Source organism: Moschus berezovskii, chromosome X (assembly GCF_049115385.1).
Source record: "Moschus berezovskii isolate FMDL1 chromosome X, NW_MosBer_1.0, whole genome shotgun sequence".
NCBI lineage: Eukaryota > Metazoa > Chordata > Mammalia > Artiodactyla > Moschidae > Moschus > Moschus berezovskii.
This window is the reverse complement of record NC_142488.1, coordinates 140,055,136-140,074,290: the sequence shown is the minus strand read 5'-3', so window position 1 is coordinate 140,074,290 and position 19,155 is coordinate 140,055,136. Positions and strand designations below refer to the sequence as shown.

The 19,155-nt window shown below is 43.0% G+C and overlaps 1 protein-coding gene across 5 annotated transcripts in view; it reads right to left on the bottom strand.

Moving 5' to 3' along the window:
• Positions 1 to 418: 418 nt before the first annotated feature.
• Positions 419 to 19,155, bottom strand: part of AFF2 (ALF transcription elongation factor 2) — a 577,381-nt gene continuing 558,644 nt past the window's right edge. For all 5 annotated transcript variants that reach the window (XM_055438072.2, XM_055438074.2, XM_055438073.2 and 2 more), the window contains 2 exons: positions 14,563 to 14,753; positions 419 to 10,244 (listed from right to left, as the gene is read on the bottom strand). In XM_055438072.2, the coding sequence (XP_055294047.2) occupies positions 10,123 to 10,244; positions 14,563 to 14,753 (313 nt within the window). In that variant the 3' untranslated portion in view covers positions 419 to 10,122. The remainder of the gene's footprint in view (positions 10,245 to 14,562; positions 14,754 to 19,155) is intronic.

Below are 19,155 nucleotides of genomic sequence, written 5' to 3'. Positions count from 1 at the left end.
GCACGCCTCCACCGGAAATGGCCATAGTCATTGACTGTGCTTTTAAGTTTTTAGTCTAGCTTTATAATTTAAAAACCATTGCAATTATGACTTTATATTTTTCAAGCCTTTTTGTGCTGTGTACTAGGAACCCAGATAACAAAACATTTGATCATGTTCTCTTCAATGGGCTTTGAATGCTAGACCAAGGGTCTCTCATCAAATTAATTGGCTTTGTGAGATTTATTCTCTTTCTGGCTCTATTTTAAAGCTGTTTAGGTAATTGGGTGGGGGGTTGACTATGTCTTAGAACACAAAAGGAGTGGTAACTTGTTACTTATGGCTGGGAAGTCTGTAAGCAGAATCATCTACATGTCTGACATGAGATTTTCATAAAAATTTTATTTTGCATTTTTCAATAATTCAATGCATTGGCAGTATAATTAATGCCTCTATGAGAGAAACCAACGCTCCAGCTTAGCCAATATAATTTTTACAGAGACATCGTGTTGGAAAACAGCAAAACTACATGAAAACGTTTGTACACAGAGTTACTGTACTGAGAACAAAGCACCAACAAAATGCTTGTGTGCCACACATTTGAAATGCAAAGCAACACAGGCAAATACAGTTTTCCTTCACGTAAAGCACATGAAACCAGTTTTGAGGAACCAGATACCATTTCACTCATTGCTTGATGTTTGAACAGTTACCTTAGTCGATACAGAACATCAGAACTGACTGAAATTCTGATGAGATGAGCATGCTTGTTAAGAACAGTGACAGTTGGTGAATCTGCAATGAGTATGAATAATAGAAATCTGCACCCAAGAAAAAGTGGTTCAAAAGCTGAATTGGATTTTGGTAAAACAAAGGAGGTGCTTTGTGAATGACCATCAAATTTTCATGGCCACTTGGGGTGCCCCCAGTGTGAAAAGTGTCTTTCACTAGGGGGCAGGACCTCTCAGGAACCAGGCCAGGCTATTTCTGATGGTTCTGCTCACCTACTGACACGGAGGGAGCCCAGGCCAGGATACTAGCCTCAGGGACTTGAGCTGCAGCTCAAGGGCAAGTTCACACCAACCTTAAGGGCTCAACTCAGCTCAAATGCTGCAGCCTCCATCTTTCTGCCTCCCTGTGTATCTCAGCCTATGGTTTTCTCTTGGAAACTCAGCTGGATTTGAACAGAGCCCCTTGAGCTTCCCTAGTGGTTTGGCCAGTAAAGAATCCATCAGCAACGCATGAGACAGGGGAGATGTGGGTTTGATCCCTGGTTAGGGAAGATCCCCTGGAGAAGGAAATGGCAACCCACTCTAGCATTCTTGCCTGGGAAATCCCATGGACAGAGGAGCCTGGCGGGCTAGAGTCCATGGGGTCTCAAAGAGTCAGGCAGGACTGAATGACTTTCACATTTTTCCCCTCACAAAGGCCAATGGAATCCATGCAGTTGAGCCATAGTTCAGTTCAGTTCAGTTCAGTCGCTCAGTCATGTCCGACTCTCCGCGACCCCATGAATCACAGCACGCCAGGCCTCCCTGTCCATCACCAACTCCCGGAGTACACTCAAACTCATGTCCACAGAGTCGGTGATGCCATCCAGCCATCTCATTCTCCATCGTCCCCTTCTCCTCCCGAGCCATAACACCGTGATAATAGCTTCCAAGGGGAAAGGAGTTTATATTTCAAATAGCCTTCACATAGCAATGGAGCCATGGTCTTCCTGGAACTGTACAACAATGTTTTTCAAGAAGGAAAAGCTAAAATCCCATGAAGAACAGCAAGCCAGACATGTTGCACGTGTGTGCACACACACACACACACAGACACAGATGACATGTTCTATGTGGGCAACTCTGGCTAGCCACAATTGTCCAGTGACACAGTGCTGGCAAGCCACCCCCCCAACACACAAAGCATATGATGACAATTAAATTCCCTTTTGTATCCTGGTTGCTCAATAAATATTTCCATGACACTTAAATATACAAATTTTTTGTTTAAAATATGCATGAAAATGTCTTTTTATTTTCAAGAAGGAGAGAAAGTTTTATAGAGTCACATCTTCATTTACAACATGTGGGGGGATTATCTCTCTGGTTCTTATATACAGGCTAATATGAATGTGAGGAGATACTTCAAATGAGCACACAAGACAGGAATATGCCTCTAAGATACAAACCAAACACACACGCTGTAGACCAGGCAGAAGACACCCCTGGTAAGTCTCGGGGGTATTTTTCAAGTCTCAGTCAAATGACTACTGGAAAAACAAGTGGAGTCATTTGTTAAACTGCATTAGGTCTCAAACGATGTTAGAAAAGTGTCCTTCGTTTCTTCAGTGTGGGGCATGGAAGGGCCACAGGGATAGGGAACATTCCTCCTTGAAAACCCATCAATGTCTCTTTAGACTCAGATTTCATTCCTGGCCTGATCTAATGCAGATTTGCAAAAGACTCCAGATTTAAATATTTTAACAAAGGAAGGAGAGGGGAGAGAGAAAGAGAGGGAAAGACAGGAGAAATACACATTATAGTCAAAATATTTCTTCAGTCAATAATAACAAACCCCTTCAAAATTAAAAAAAAAAATAAAAAGGAAAAAGAGAAAGAAAAAAAAAAAAGATGAACCTAAAATAAAACCACCTTGACTGAAGAGTTCTGGGAAATTTCTGGAACAGAAATTTGTGCTTCACATTTATCATGGTTACAGCAACATCTGAAAATGTTTGCCTTCGCCAGGCCTCCAGCTAAAGTTCATTGAAAAATCCTGATGTAAAGTGTCTCATCTGCCTGCAGCCACTGCACTTGCTCCAAAATGACATCGTCAAGGTCAAAACACTGCTCCACAAAGTTCTACAACCGGACAAATGAATTGAACAGACGAGTATTTATACTGCCATATGATAATGCAGTTGTTATAATATCACGGTTTCAGAATAAAGCATGCCTCTCCAGGTGGCATGTTTGAAATCAGAACACACCTATTTTTATTAATCTGTTATGTCTTAAAAGAAAGAACAAGTTACAGTTCAGAAGCTCACTTTGAACTCAACTATTCATTTGTTTAGAGACAGAAAGAGCCCAAGCAGGAAAGTGAAAGCCAAAGCCAGATAAGCAAGACAGAGAGAGACAAGGAACAGCCACAGCCACCACGATCACCAGCACAGAACAGAACAGAAACCAGTCTCTTCTTGGAGGAGCCTATGGATATGGCAGTCAGCCCATCAAGTGTGCTTAGGGGAAGAATCTGAGGGATCTTTGGATCCCCAGGGGCATTCTGAGCATGGTCGCTCTACCAGGCTCACTTTTAAAGAGTTTATTTTATCCAAAGACAGCACTACATCAAACCATCTTCAGAAGCATTATTTATTCTGAGGAAAATAGGAATAAAAACAGCCATTTGTGGAATTGAACAAATGTGGGGGATTTCATCTCAGATGTTTCCCTTTCTAAAATACCCAGAGAGTAGAGTCACCCAGGAAGAAAACTATTTGACAAACTGTCTTGAGGCAGAATCAATCTCATTTTTAATATTTGTGGGTGAATATGATTGATTCATGAGGATGGTTTTGAAATAGAAAATCACTGGATGATGATGAAGATATTTCTAGCTCTCTGTCTCCATGCAAACTGGTCCATGGCCTTGGGGGATGCCAAGTCCCCGTGTGTGATAGCAATTAACCAGACCCAGATGGGACCATACCCAGTCAGGACAAATGTTGCAGGAATACCACGAGGGCCTTGAAGAACCCCCTGCTCAACCATGTTATCATGCTGGTCACAGAAAGAACTGCAGAGGCAAGGGAGATAGAGAGGGGTTGGAAAGAATGCATAAAAGACATGGGTATCCTTCTGGGCTAACACTTGACTGTGGACACAGGCCCAGACAGAACATGGAAATGTTTAAAGAAAAATAAGATTTTATAGCAAGTTCTTCAACCTTTCCAGATACAAACCTCTTATTAACTGTAGAAGATTCATGGGACCAGGAGAACAGGTCCTTTGAGACTATGTTCTACTCTCAGTTGATTTATGATGAGGTCTAATTTGAAAAAAAAAAGATTTTGTGTGTGTGTTTTTAACAAAAACCTCGTCTTAGAAAAATACACTGCACTTTATGTCTTCTTGTTAGTGACACTGCTTTCTTTATATTGGGTAGAAAAGGGAATTGTTTTGCTTTGGATGATAATTTCTAAGTATTAATCGTGGAACTGATCCAGGAAACATTTTAGTTTGATTTCAGAGCAAGGATAGTAAATAGATACTTTAAAATTAAAACATATACTAAATAACTTCAATTACTAATAGCAAAAGCAAAAACCTTCTGAACAACAACAGGGAGATGGGAGAATTAACTGAGTTGCCATATAGTAAGAAAACAACACAGTGCATTTTGAATTGTGCTATTCTCCATAGAGGGCCTAATGTTTCCTAGCTAGATGAAATGTCATTAGTAGGAGCAATAGTAAATCATTTATCTAAGTGACATTTACAAGTTTGAAGTACTACTTGGGCATTTTAATAATAATAAAATGATAATAATTAAATAATAACAATACTCACCTATCCTTATTTTTAACCAACCATGAGAGTTTTCTAAGCACTTAATTCACTTCCATTTTACCTTGCAAATGTGGAGATGACCCACATACTCCCGCCAATGCATCTGTGCTTTGGGCTCAAGAGGGCTTCATTCCTTCCAGCTTAAAACCTACACCTCCAGGGTCTCATCATAGACTATCTACATTTCCTAGAAGATTGACCCATATTTGAAAATGATGTAATAGTTTGTCATTAAAGTGTGTGTGTGTGTGTGTCTGCACAGAACATAAGTGTGAACTCTGAGCCCCTTTGATTGGCTGCAATCAGTCCTGTGTTGGAGCTGGCTTCCCTGGTCTCCCAACTTTGCATCTATCTCTTTCCAACTCTGAGTTCAGTGACGTGGCTGGAAATAGGCTATGGTGGGAGCAGTTATACCACGGTGATTAGCAAATACTACAAATCAACTGCTTTCTGTTCTCAGAGAGCTTGTTAAAGGTTTAAGCAATGGATCACTGGTAGCATGTTGAGCAGACCAAAGGAGAAGCTAAATCTGGATCTGGGCAACATGGTACCATTCAGCCTGTTTGGGGTTTTCCCCAAGGCTGCTTCCTGCCCAAGAGTTCCTCTCGCACTGATGTCACAAATACTACAGAACCACAGAAGGGCACGGGCATCTGCGGGGCATTTGGCTGGCCTTGTGCACCCTGCTGGGCCCTAGGCTCTGAGATGTTTCCCCTATTCAGAGATACAGGGGTGATGCAGGCCAGAACTGAACAGGCTGCAGTTCTGATTAAGCGCCTGATCCGGCAGCTGGCTTCATGCTGCAGAGGCTGGAGAATAATGATACCCTCAGTAGGAGCACGCTAGCCTCAGCTACAAGCATACACAGGGACATTCTTTCTTCATGAGGGCTCCCAGTTGGTCTGCATGTGGCACCGACCAGCAAGTACTGGTGGGCCCTGGGGGTGCTCCCCACAGCATTGAGCCAGGGGCCTGGCAGCAGGCTTCCTTTGTTCCCCCTTCCCTCCTCAAAGTCTGGTACAAATCGAAGAGCCAACAAAATTGAGGTCACTGGCAAAAGAGTTTGAAATTTTGAATGATTTTTATTAAACACCATTAGTCTACACTGCACAGTTAATGAAACAGCAAAGCTCCAATCTCTTAGAAGAACAATGGTTGATCATGGATCGGAACAGCAGTTCTGTGTCCCCTAAACCCATGGAAAGCCTGATGGAGTCATTATCATCTCAGGTCAGAAGCAGAAAGGGGCAAGAACTGCAGCCTGGCCTGGAAGGGCTTCCCTACCGTCTAACCCCCACCCCACCCTGCCAGCCCTCCCCACAATGCAATTTGCTTTGAGTTGATGGATTACACAGGGAAACATGATGCTCTTGGGAAAGGGGGCTTCTAGGCTTGTGAGGAGAAGAACAGAAAGGGAATTCATACTTTTTCTTTCCCAAAAATTATCAGATGGTAGGATTGATGTCTGAGACCAGCCTGTCCCATTAGCCTCCTGCCAGGGTCATTGCTGATTATCAATACACAGATGCCAGTTCTGTTGTTGGAGTTTGCGAACACCAAAGAGCAAATGAATCAGAGTTTCATTATGAGAATAAGGCTGTGCGAGTGGAAATGGGAACAACAACAGCAACAACAACAACAATGATAACGATGACGAAGAAGAATTTAGTCCGCCAGTCGCACAATAGAGCAAGCGACAACGGGCTCCATATTTTTCCCCACAGAACTGAATCTGGGGGCATGGAATTGACCCATCCATTCAGTGTTGTGTAGCGCTAGTCTCTCGCCACACATTTTCTCAATGGGGAGGGTGATGCTTCTCTAAGCAAGCAGTTCATTGCCTTACTGAGTAGCCCTACCCAGTGATCCCGTTTGGTGTCTCCCACCTGCCAGCTCATGCAGGTGAATTTTATCATGTCTATTGAGAAATATGTGAGGGCTCCACCCCCACATCTACATCAATTCTGCCTTCAGAAATGCTTTCCAACTTCATTTTCCAACTTCAACCTCTGGGATGCAAATTTCAATAAAACACAATCCAAATTAGGAAACTTTGAGAAGGATATTGAGAGGACAAGTATCTTCCCAATGAAGACCCAGTCCAACGCACCTAGTAAGGTGCTGTCCAAAGGAAAATTCATCCATTTGGAAATTCAACAAAACACATTTTAGCCAATGGTTTCAAATTAAGCAACTTGGTTATTGACCAGAGATTTGAATCATTTAATTGTCATTACATGGAAAAAAGACATCCCGACCTCAAGTCTTTGAAAAGTTAGCAGCAGCTAATCTGCTTTTCCAATTCTGTCATCCAAATAGAAAACTACTAGCATTTTCCCAATGAGATTATTAAGTAATTAACAGTCTACCGGCTGGCTAACAACATGCTCACAGCTAAATTCTACCCCGAGGACCACACTAGTATACTCTTTTCAAATTAATCCTACCTACTGAACTCAGACAGTAATATGATAAAACCACTAAAAATTCCAAGGTTAATTAAAATACAAAGCCAAGCCAATATCATAACACAAACGTGTCAAACTCTCTGTGGTTGGAGCTTGGGTGACAAGTGAAGGCATAGTGGTGGCCCTATGTGGGTCCCATTTGCAGGGCTGAGATCCTTTTGTGAACTTGCTCGCTCGGTGGAGCTGCCCATTTCTTTGCCCATGACCCTAACTCCATGTGCTTTCTGTGAGATGCGTCTCGTCAAGCCTCCACCACAGTCTGAGGCAGGATCTCTCACCACCATCCACATGTCTCATATCTCTCCCACAAACTGGTACACTGAAGAGATTTACTTGACAAAATATTATTTCAGTCCCTCAAAATGCTGCACACCTACGACACACATCACCATTTACAACATGATGAATAGAGTGCCTAGAAAACAGCAACAATCCTTAATCAGGAAAGTGAAAGATGTCTCATCTCCAGGGAGAGGAAGGCAATTCATCCTCCATGTTTAATTGGTTTCTAAGCTGGTTTACAAATGGGTCTGCTAAATAATCAGGTGGTGATCCTGAGCTCGCCTGTCAGATTTGATCATCGTGCTGCTGATCTGGACACACTTTACACTCAGCCACCAGAGGTGACACGTCAGGCAGCAAGCAGGCTGCTCTGCTGTCTCCCTGTTGTGTGTCAGGTAGACAGAACGACTCACTGAAACTAGAGATACGAGTCTTTCATTCATGAGGCAGTATACTTGCATCCCCAGGAAACTGTCCCTACATTTTAATGTCTAGTTCCTGGCGGTTGAATTTCAAGAAGAATCTACTCATAAATCCATGATGGTCTAGGATCATGGTCTAGGTTGAACATGCAAGTCAGACCAGGGGGCTTCATAGTCAAGCACTCCACCTGGTAAGCCGTGGGAAACAAACAGAGACCTTGAGTCACTGCACAGCCATCAGCTTCATCTGTGTAAGTGACACCCACTTTGGGTATTTGGAGTCGTTTATAGGATCACGTTCCTCACTTAAGAGGTTCAGAAAAGATTTCTCTTGGGTTGCATTGGTCAGTGTGTGTCTGTGTGTGTTAGGGTTGATGCTGAGACTGCCAACGTCCAGCTCAACTGCACTGGGGGCATGAAAAGTGCTGGGTCAGCTGCTTGGATGCTCCCAGCTGTAATCTTCACAACGTGGCCTCAGCCACTGGAGAACAACGTCCACAGCCCTTATAATACCACAAAGGGCCTTCAGCTCAAAGATGACCAGAGCGGAGCTCAAGTCTGGCTCTTTTGCAACTGGGGGTAATAGCTAACCTTGACAGTGAGAGTGTAGAGGGGATCCTTTGCCATTCCTATTACTTGCATGACTTGCTTTCAAAAATCATACAAGTTTGCATCTTTTATGGGCATGTAGCTATTATTTATCTGGTCATAACTCAGTGAAAAGAATCCAACAACTCAGCTGATGAAAGGCTACATGGAATTAGATACCAGCAGGTAATTACAAGGAACTAACTAATGTATGGATAGTTTTTACCATGTGTGTGGGATTCTTCTAGTGGGTTGGAACGCCAAAGATGATATTTACATTGTGATGTTTAGGGACACAAAATGAATGCAGAGGATCAAAAGGGGTGGGGATAGTCTCAAGTGACTCTGAAATATCTCTAAATCAACGGAACTGTTCCCCATCTTCAGAGCTCTTTTGAAACCACCCTAGGGTGAAGCACTACCCCAACTCATTTTTTGTTAAAAGACTAGCTACAACTTAGAGAGTTTGGAGTTTTCATTGTGATTTTCATGGAAATGATTCAAGATAATATAGACTTGAATAAAATCAGTGATTGTATTTCAGTCAAAAGCTAATGAGTCAAAGAAAAAGAAACAAAAGAAAAAGGAAGAGAAAGGTAGAAGAAAACAGAAAGAAGTCAAAAAGAAATTCTGTAAAATAGCAAATGTGATAATAATTGAGAAGTCCGTATTTTAAAGCCATTAAGAAGCAAACTGTATATGACTACTTCTAGTAGTGAGAACTTGACTTTGGTTTCCAGAGATTCGAGCAAAACACTATTAAAAAAAAAAGTCCTGCCAGTTATGGACCCACCAATCAACTGCAAAAGAGGCAGAGGTGTGCATTCCCTGGACAGTCACCAGAGCCCTCTCATCTCTAAACTGGGGTGTAGCATCTTGGCTACTAGGGCATGTGCCACTGAACTGCCCTTCAAAGGAGAGCTTTACATGAAGAGAATCCAGGTGAGGGTTTATGCTTCAAATCATGGAGTTCAAAACGACTTATGCTAGCTGATGCCTTAAAGTTGTTGACATAAATGTTGCCACTCCTTCTCATCCTTGGCATTTTTCAAATAGGGAATCAGGAAAGGGATACTATCTGAAAAGTTCTCTGGCTGCATGCCAGAGTACTATTTCAGAGTGGCATTGCTGTGCTCATGAATTTTCTTAACACTCTTAACTTCCCGATGTTGCTAAAACATCTAACCAGTGGGTTTCAACAATGAAAATTCTCATCTGAAAACTGAGTCTGTGGGAATCACAAAAGTTTAACAAAGGATTCTGAAATACATTCTTATCTGGACAGAACAGAACAGAACAGTCTGGGGAATGGCTACTGCTGGAAATTTGAATCTTTGCAGGTCCTCTGTGTCTGCGTTCATACATAGACATATACATGACATATGACATATATATATATACACACACACACACATACACACACACACACACACACACACACACACACATATATATATATATGACATTTTGTTTCACTTCTCAGGAACCTGTTCTCACAATTGCTTTCCATTCTTTCTTTTGGGTAGTGTGGGACTAAAAAAATACTGTAGGGACTGTCATTCCATCAAGCACAAAAGGATGGTGGGATCTGTGAAATGCATAGAAAATACAGAAAAATGACTAAGTGATAAAAGATACACTGCTCTCAAGGTGTAGTGTCCACTTACAATGACTTCTGTGTTTCACAGATATCAAAAGAAGGATCAAAACAAACATAATCAAAGAGAACTTTCCCAAATGAGTGGAGTTCCACCAGTGCCCATCGGCGCTCTGGTAGAGGTAGCGTGGTGGGTGGCAAGGCTGGAGATGGGGGTGCAGCCACTACAACAAGTGGGCGTCGATGCGCAGCCAGCATAGTCCCTGGCGAACGTAGCGGACGAGGTTGGTCATGCTGCTGTGCTGCGTCAGGGGCCCCATCAACGTGTCCAGATCACCAAAGAATTCTGAAAATCAGAGCAGACCTTAGTCAGGCCTTTAAATGACAGTAGGGCCATAAGCAGCACCCCAAGTACGCTGGCATTGGATGAGTTATTTTTGGTTCATTCATTCATTCATTCATTAGACATCAATTTCCAGAGTACCTACAAGGTGATCCAAACTTCATATGGATATTAAGCACTATGGTTTTAATCTTTTGTTAGCTCCCCAAAATCCATAGCATAAATTATGTCTGTACTATTGTGATTAAGAAAACACAAATTCACTCAAATCTGTTAATTCATAGTAAGTTTTTCTCAAATTACTATACATTTTCTTAGACTGTGACCTCTAAAAATACATTACAATCCTGTGGAGGTTTGTGAGATACACATACATATATCACAATATGCATATATTACACATAAAATATACTTGTCTACATATTTACATATATGTTTATAGAAACATATATAATATTTATAAATTGAAAATCTACACATAAAGTTATGTATCTAAATATATTTTATAAAAATATTGAATTTATATTTTTATATATTATAAATTGATAGTTAGAAAGGTGTCTTTATACACAAAATGGTATATGATACCAATCTGTTTCTCATTCTGTGTGTTATGCAATTGAAAGTAATTAGCCTCCAATTAAAATAAATAAATTAAAAAAAAATACTCTCTTTTCCTTTTGTTTAAATGAAATGACTTCACTGATGTTTCTTGGCTTGATGTAGATATAACCAGTGAGCCTGGACCGCTGTTAGAGTGATCGGTATCTAAGGCCAAGTCACTGTCTAGGAGGCATCTGACTTGGTTCGTCTTATTCCTTTAGGGAAGGAAAATAACTTGTAAGGATCTGTCACACAGCACATCCCCTGGCCTCCTGGAACATGGATGATAAGAGTGCCTTGCTGATTCCCAGACAGCTGACTCAGGCAAAGAACAGGACTGAGACCCCCACCACTAAGCAGTGGGACCAGAGTCTCAGACTGTCTGCTTTGGGGTAGGGTGGGGGGAGTATATCGGAAAAATTCTTTGATGTTCAGAAACCAGCTAGGCTTCCCCTTTGTATGTCTGAATTGATTGGACTGGCACTGTATCAATCTCCATGAGAAGCAGGCTCTTGTCCATGACAAAATGGCTCCTGTGCTGGCTGGGGGTGAGATATCTTTGCGGAGGGAGAGGGAGGACGTGTTGGAGACTACCCTCAAGTGGTTGGGATGCTCTCCTGCCTTCTTGTAAAGCAATTTCCATGCATGGGTTATGTGTGTTTGGTTGCTCAGCAGATGGTGTTTCACTAAACAATGCATTGATTTTTCATGTTATATATAACATATGGGCTCCTTCTCCATGTATCAGGTTCACTTGATTATGTGATGCTGTCTAACCTGTACTATGCAATAAAAGTAATTTCTGCTGATAAAGGAGTGAATTATTTTGGACATTGAAAATACTTTCTTATGTAATACAATATTAAGGGAAATGTTAAAGGACCCAGTTTCTGTTGAATGAATGTGAATGAGATGTCCCTTGGGTATTCCACACACAGCCCGCGGTGGCGTTCTTAACTAGGTACCCAGGTCACCATTTTAATAAGTGCTTCAAGTCGGCAGCTGGGAAGATAGGAAACTGGGCTTCTAGAACAAAGGCCAGAGGGCAGAATCAGCCCTATTGGCCCATCTTCTGCAATGAGCCATCTGCAGCTATACAGGCAGGCAGACAGGGGGCAGAGGTGGAAGACCTTCCATTGGAACAGCCAACCTCAGCCATTCCCATTGTATGACTGGGTGGGGAAAGGTGCACATACATGGTGGTCTCTGGGGAGAGGGAGAGTTTCACTCAAAAAGGAAGTGCCTCAGTTTCCCCATACCTATGGGGACAAGACAGATGTGGGAAGAATCCCTCACTCTGAGCAGCTCAGAAATGACAAAGTGTGTGAAACTCAGGGCTGCAAACAGAAGATTCCAAATAGATCTTCTGTCCAGGTCCCTGAACAGCCTCTGGACCACGCTGGTGGGGTGCAGTGCATTTCTGCTGGTGGAGTGACAGAGTCATGTTGACTCAGTAGTAGGCAGGGACTTGAACAACACCCTGACACAGGTGCTGAGGACAAGATGAGTACCATCTCACTCAAACATCAGCCCAGCCACTACAGTGCTCCTGGAAAGTTCTGTGGTAAATTTAGAAGGAGTTACTTTACCAGATTTGAAAATGTATGCAATTATGAAGGAAATCCATAAATATTGAACTGCCTTCCAGTTACCAGTGCAACATAAAACAGAGAAGAGTGGAGGCAGATAAGCTAGGCAAGACTTGAGATGCTTATGCCTTCATGATTAATTCTAGAACTCATGGATTGGCCTGTTTGTCTGAACCAGTTGTCTTTGGATTTCCAGAAGCTGAGGGAAAGTGAACAAGTTAAGAACGGTCTCTTACTCAGATAACTGAGAACACACTGAAGGTTTCTGAGGATGCATTATTAATTCTGCCCTCTAGATGGGGAGTGCATCCTGTAGGTTAACAGTTCAGACTCTGAAATCTGACAGTTCTCCATTCAATTTATGCTTTCCATATGATGAGTTGTGATATCATGGGTAAATTTCTGAACCTCACTGAGCCTCAGTTTCTACATCTAGGAAATGGGGATAAATGAGATGACAAATGATAAAGAGCACAGTTCCTGGCATATAGAAATTGCTGCATGAACACACAGAACCAACACATACAAATAACCCCAGGAGTCAGTGTTAATAGTTGGGTCAAGGGTTGAAATCCCAAATTATGGAATATGCTTTGATAGCCACAGAATCTAAATTATATGTCATCATATGGAATAAGGAAAGAGAAAGAAATATTTGTAGGATTTCTACCTTGCATCTGATATTTTATGCTAGGTGATTGACAAATTTTATTTTATTCTACCCATCTCTTAGCATTCTTGTGGGTAGTTTCATTGTCACCCTGTCTTCATTATATCCACTATAGAAATGGAAGCTAGGGAGTAGTTTACATATTTCAGTAACTGTCTGAGGTCACCCAGCCAGTAACTGACAGGATTCAAGCTTGAATTATTAGTCTTCAAAATCTGCACCCTTTCTAGTTCCGTGGGACTGTTTTCCTGCCTGCTAAGTGATCCCACAGTAGAGATGCAGCCAGGAGGAGGGGCCAGTAACTCATAGAAACTTCCCTCTGCATCTCAGTGGCCTTCAGCCCCAGCCTGATTCCATGAAATCCCTGTTACTGCCCAGGACCCAAGCCTACTCCATGCAGCTTGTACCATGCCATCTCCTGGCAGGAGCCACCAGTGCATGTGGGCCATGAATTTTTGCCTGTGTCTGGTCAGATGTTTCTGCTGCTCTAAAACTCAGGTCACCTCTTTGAAATATGATCTGAAAGACCCACATCCGTCCCCATCTTAACTACAGTGGGTCTTTCGCTAACTGCTGCTCCAGAATCATCAAAGTCCACTGAATGGCCGGGGCCAAAGTATGGTTTCTTTGAACTTCCTATCTTCGTTAGGATAGTGAGACTTCAGGGTGAACCTGGGTGGCAGCTAGGGTCACAGATGCAGCATGAGTGGTGGAGGACCACTGACTCACCCTCTGGTGAAGCAGGGTCCTCCCTGCATTTGTTTTGCAGCAAACCTCATATATTCTCACGAATGGGGCCCTGATCCTTTGTCCCAAGTATCAGTGTGTGAAAAGCACTAGCTGAGCCTTGACCCTGGTTTCTGAATGCAAGCCACATTATCAAGTGCCCTGGAATTGATGATTATTATCTTCAATAATTTTTTAAAAATATATTTTGGCTGCACCACGTAGCATGTGGGATCTAATTCCCTGACCAGGGACTGAACCTGGGCCCCCTGCATTGGAAGCTCAGAGTCTCAACCACTGGATCACCCGGGAAGTCCCTGGAGCTGACAAATATAATGAAGGTAGAAGGCCGTGGTACAACCTCACTTCTCTTAAAGAAAAAAAAAAAGCCAATAGTATCTTGATCCCAATTAATTTGCAAATCATTCTTTTTTGCTTTGCTCTGTTTCTCTATGTTGATCCCTATCATTGAGTGAAAATATGAAAAAGACATTTGACAATACATCATAATTCATGTTACTTTAAGTTTTAAAGGAGAACTCGATTCTAGATCTTTTCACTATCTTCACAAAAACTGGTCACTGAGTCGACCCTGATCTCAGCCCCTCTTCCCTCATCTAGCCTTAGAAATTAGACCAACAGAAAGAGAAGGTCATCATGAGAAACTCAAGCCCTTCAAAGCAGGTTGATTCCACCATGGCCCATGAGCAACCAGTTGAACAGACCAGCATACCTTTGTTCTCTCTTGTCAGTTTGTCAGCCATGTCCCAGTGTTCGTAGCCCCGTAACACATTGCTCGTGATGTTGACATGGCTGGCGGCCATGTGGTGAATGCGCTGTGGGATGGTGACTGGGCCGTTGTTACAGTTCCCCATTGCGTTGATGGGAGAGACATTGTTGAGAGACACTGGGGACGGAGTATTCCTGGGGAATGGGAAGAGACAGGCCTTGTTAGGCTGCTAGGGGAGAGTGGCAATAGCATTTGAGCCCTCCCTCATCATACTGGGACCTTTCAAGGATGTGATTTGCCAGAGTGAGGTTTAGCATAGTGAACATCAATGAAGCTTGCTCTCGCATCCCACCAACTCTTCTCAGAGGACATCCTACAGCTTTCACCCACACAGCAGTTTTCTCCAGAGGCCTCAGTATATAAAGAGCTTATTATCACCCCTTCCCCACTGTTCCTGACACATCAAACCAACCCACCCAGGGCTACAGTGCCAGGCTGTAGAAAGACCAATCCGTCTCCTTTTCTAACTTTAAACACAGAAGTCTGACTGCCTTTGGCAACCATTGATGACTCCGTGCATGCTGCTACTTTGTTTTAAAATACCAGAGAGAGCGAGCTGGGTGAATCTTTCTCTGGCATTAATTCTACCCACAAATGTAGCTCTTACTTTGAATACATATAACAAGTCTTCTGATGTTCCAGAGAAAGAATCAGCTCAGAGTTATGATGCTTTCTCTACCTGCTGCCAGAATGGATATTGGCACTTAAAAATTTTTGATGTGCTATATTGGTCTCTTAACAAAATGTTTTGTGGAAACCACGGTGACAGTTTGCTCCAAATACAGTCACCACAATAAGTAAAGTACGATCCTTAAAAGGACCCCAAGGAGCAGTAGTAGGGAAGCTGGAAATAAGTAAGATTCTGAATATCACTTTAGGATTCTTTAAGACCTGCTATAGGATGTCTGTTAATTGCTGACAGTTCACCTGCACACTGGGTTATAAAGAAATGTCTTGGGAATTCCTACTTTGGGTAGTATCATTGTTTGGAGGTAGATTTTTGTTTAATTCTTTAATATCAGTAACAAGAAGTCACCTGCTGGCTGCACTTTGCATGGAGGGCAAGGACTTAGGTCATGGACAGTCCCAAAGCCTGGGTTGCTGCCTATGCCTACGAGCCAGGTCAATACACGTCTCTGCTCTGCCCATCTTCCTTCAACCAGGCTTTGAATGCCCAGCAAAATGCACACTTTATTATGACTGAACATATGGGGGAGTAACAGAAATGGGAGAAAGTTGTTTCTGGGACTCCTTCTTTCTCCCAACACACTCCTCCCATCATCAGGAATCTTCTCTCACTCTCCCTCCCCTTTACCAGCCACTTGTTGCCAACTACATTCCAGGGTGTCTGTATTCCTCAGAGCCAACCTCTGCTCCTAGAACACATGTGCACCCTGACAGGCACCCATAGAGGATTTGGGGGAACAGCTATCCCCATGTACCAAAATGCTGAAGTGGGGATGACTCAGTCTGGGAGCAATTGAACTGATATGGTCACTTGAGAGTCACACAGGCTGTGCCTCATGAGAGCTTTGGTCCACTTCTACAAACAGTTTATCTTCTGGAATGTTCTAGTATGAGGGGTAAAGTGAATCCCCACAGTTGCTCTGCAAGTGTGTGACATAAGAGGGTGTGAAGGTTTGCCTGCTCTGTGTATAACTTCTGAGATGTGTGATACTTCTTGATGTAAAGATTTATTTTCAAGGTAGGGTGGGGACAGAGGGATCGTTAAACTCAGGGACCTGGGCACACAGAAGGTTAACATAAAAGCAGTGAATGCTGGATTTTTTTTTTTCATGGTGGGTTGGAAATGCTATTATCTAGTCTTGCCCCTGTCCCCATCCCAGTGGTGGTCATTAATCCTTAAATGTCAATTTACAGCAAGAAAGGAAAATGTCCTCATTTGTAATCTCTAGAGAAGATTATAAAGGTGTCAGTGTCACAAACGTTGAGACGGGGACCATGTGGTGCTAGAAAAGTTCTGGAATCCCAGGGACCGAGACTCCAGCCTGGGGCTCCTGAGCCCCTCCCCTTGCTGGAGCCTTCATGGACTGCAAGAAAAGGCTAGATTCAATGATTTCCAGTCATGCTCAGAAATCCCAAGGGAAAACACATCACCTCTGTTTACCTCATATTTCCTGAAAAGGCCTTTTCATTTTATAACTTTGAGGAGCTATTGAGGGGATTTCTTTCCCTTCCACTTGGTGCTTTCATTTAAATAATCAGTGGTGGAGGCAAGGAGAATGAGGGCATGGTTTGCCTTTGGTTATTACTGACCTGACATGAAGCTCCATTAGCTGACCTGGTGGGGAGCATGCCTGAACTCCCAGAACACCACATCATACACGTGAAATCCACCAGTCAAAGCCTGCCTAAGACAGTGCTCCTCTAGCTGGAAGGGCTGTTGAAGTACTCCTCTTAGTGTGCCTTCAGCTCCAACTTGGCTCTCCCTACAGCTGGGGCTTCATTCTTGAGTTCTCCCTCTGTGGGTCTGCTTCAGATCTTATGCTTCTCTTCATGTCCACGGCACATGGCCATAAGTGTGCACACACCAGCACAGGCTTCCACCACCCATAGCATGAGCACTCTAGATCCCCACCATCCTCTCTTGCCTCCCAGCCACACTCGCCCCCTGATGCTCCTGGTAGTCACTAGCCATGCCCCTATCTAAGAAAGTGGTGGTGTCTGGCTGTTTGGAATGCACTTCCGCCAGGGATCTGCATAGCTCATTCTCTCATCATCCTTCCCTAATGTCCCTATTGAGGATCCTCCTCCCCCAAGCCAAGCAGCCCTTTATATTCCCCTTCCTAGTTTTAATTTCCTCTATGACATTTATCATTTAGCATATGCATTCTTTTTCTACTGTCTTTGTCTTCCAAAAGAATGTTAAGTAGTCAGGGATCCCTGTCTATTTCATCCAGTGCCATTCCCAGCATTCAGAACGGTGCCTGGTATACATAACATGTACTTAATACCAGTTAGATAAGTGAATGGAGTGCCTTCCAGTGATCCCTCTGTTGTTATATGGTATCTACTATGCATGAGGTGCTCTGGAGAGGGAAGAAAAATAATGTAGAGCAGCACACAGATAGGGGATGAATACTTCGGTAAAGTGCCTGGCAGAGTGTCTCAGACACAGTAGGCAGGCAATAAATCTTTGATGAATAAAAGGATGAGCAATTCCTGAGCAAACAGTCTAATGGGGAGAAGAATCCATTAATTTCTGGCAAACTAGGATAAGTGCCAAAAGTAACGTGTAGACCAAGAGCTGTGGGAGTTCTAGGGGCAAGGTCACTTATGTTTTCCAACTTAAAAAGGTAATAAAGATAACAAAACATGGCAGTGGCAGCAACTGCTATTTGTTAAAGTTGCTGTGCACCAAGCATGGTGTTCTGGGCGTCACTGATTATTATCTCTAAGCCTCATGACAACTCTGTGGGTGAGTTTCTGCTGCCACTATTTCACAGATGACAAGAGGGCTCAGAAAAGATCAGTTCCTTTTTTGAGAGCCACACAGCAGATGGTCAAAGAGCTGGGATTTGAAAAGTGTGTTTTCCTGCAAAGTCCATTTTCCTTGCATTCCACCAACTTACCTCCATGTCCTACCTTCCCTCTACTAGGTTTCCCTTGATGTGGGTGTCCACCTCGAGCCTCACCCTTGAGTCCATGTTGGCTTGTTCCTACCACTCTCCCCAGACTCTTCCCATGTTTGCACAGGCACAGCCCTCCCTAAGCTTGGGGAGAAGGTTTGCTTGATAGAAATGTTCCCTCCAGTGACAACCAAATTCTTTGGTTGACATTGGTCAATGTCCCCAACAAGAGGAGATATCTCTTCTCTTCCAACCCTTTCGATATAGCACCCAAGGCCCCCGGTGTACTGAAACAGCTCTTCTAAAGGCCTCTTCCCTCCTTCCATAGCATTATTTTTAATTCTCTCTGGGTGACATCTGAGACTGCTGCCCCTCCCTTTTTTAGCATCTCCACGATGTGGTTACCCTGACTCTCTATTGGGACTGAAAGCACTGGTGCACCCCCTGTTTCTTCATGGCCTGTGAGCTACAAAATGCTTTGAAAAGATGAACATATGCAATCAATTTGATGAATGAGAACACTACATTTGAACCCCAAGAACACAAAATTCTATTTTTGCAAAATTCCTTTCTTCTCCTTAACAGACTTGTATTCTAAAACTGCTATTATAAAAATTCTGAATTTCATCAGTAAGATTTTTGTGGAAACTTGTTTTCTCTCATATTTTTACATAACAAACTCAGTTTTTGTCTGGACTGGCAAAGCCCCAAGTGTGTATTATCTGGCCCTCTGCAGCAAAGATTTGCTGAACCCCGTTCTATCTCGAGTAGGTTTTTCTTCTTCCAACTGATTCTTTACACTGTCTTCACAGTCAGGGTCAGGGGAGACTTCTTCTGGAAGGATTGTGAGAGGTCTGGTGTGGGGCCAATCATCCTCAACCACTGGGGGAGGCAGGCTATAGTGTTGCTTGCAGGCAAAGAAGCCCTCCCTGGCCACCCAGGGAGG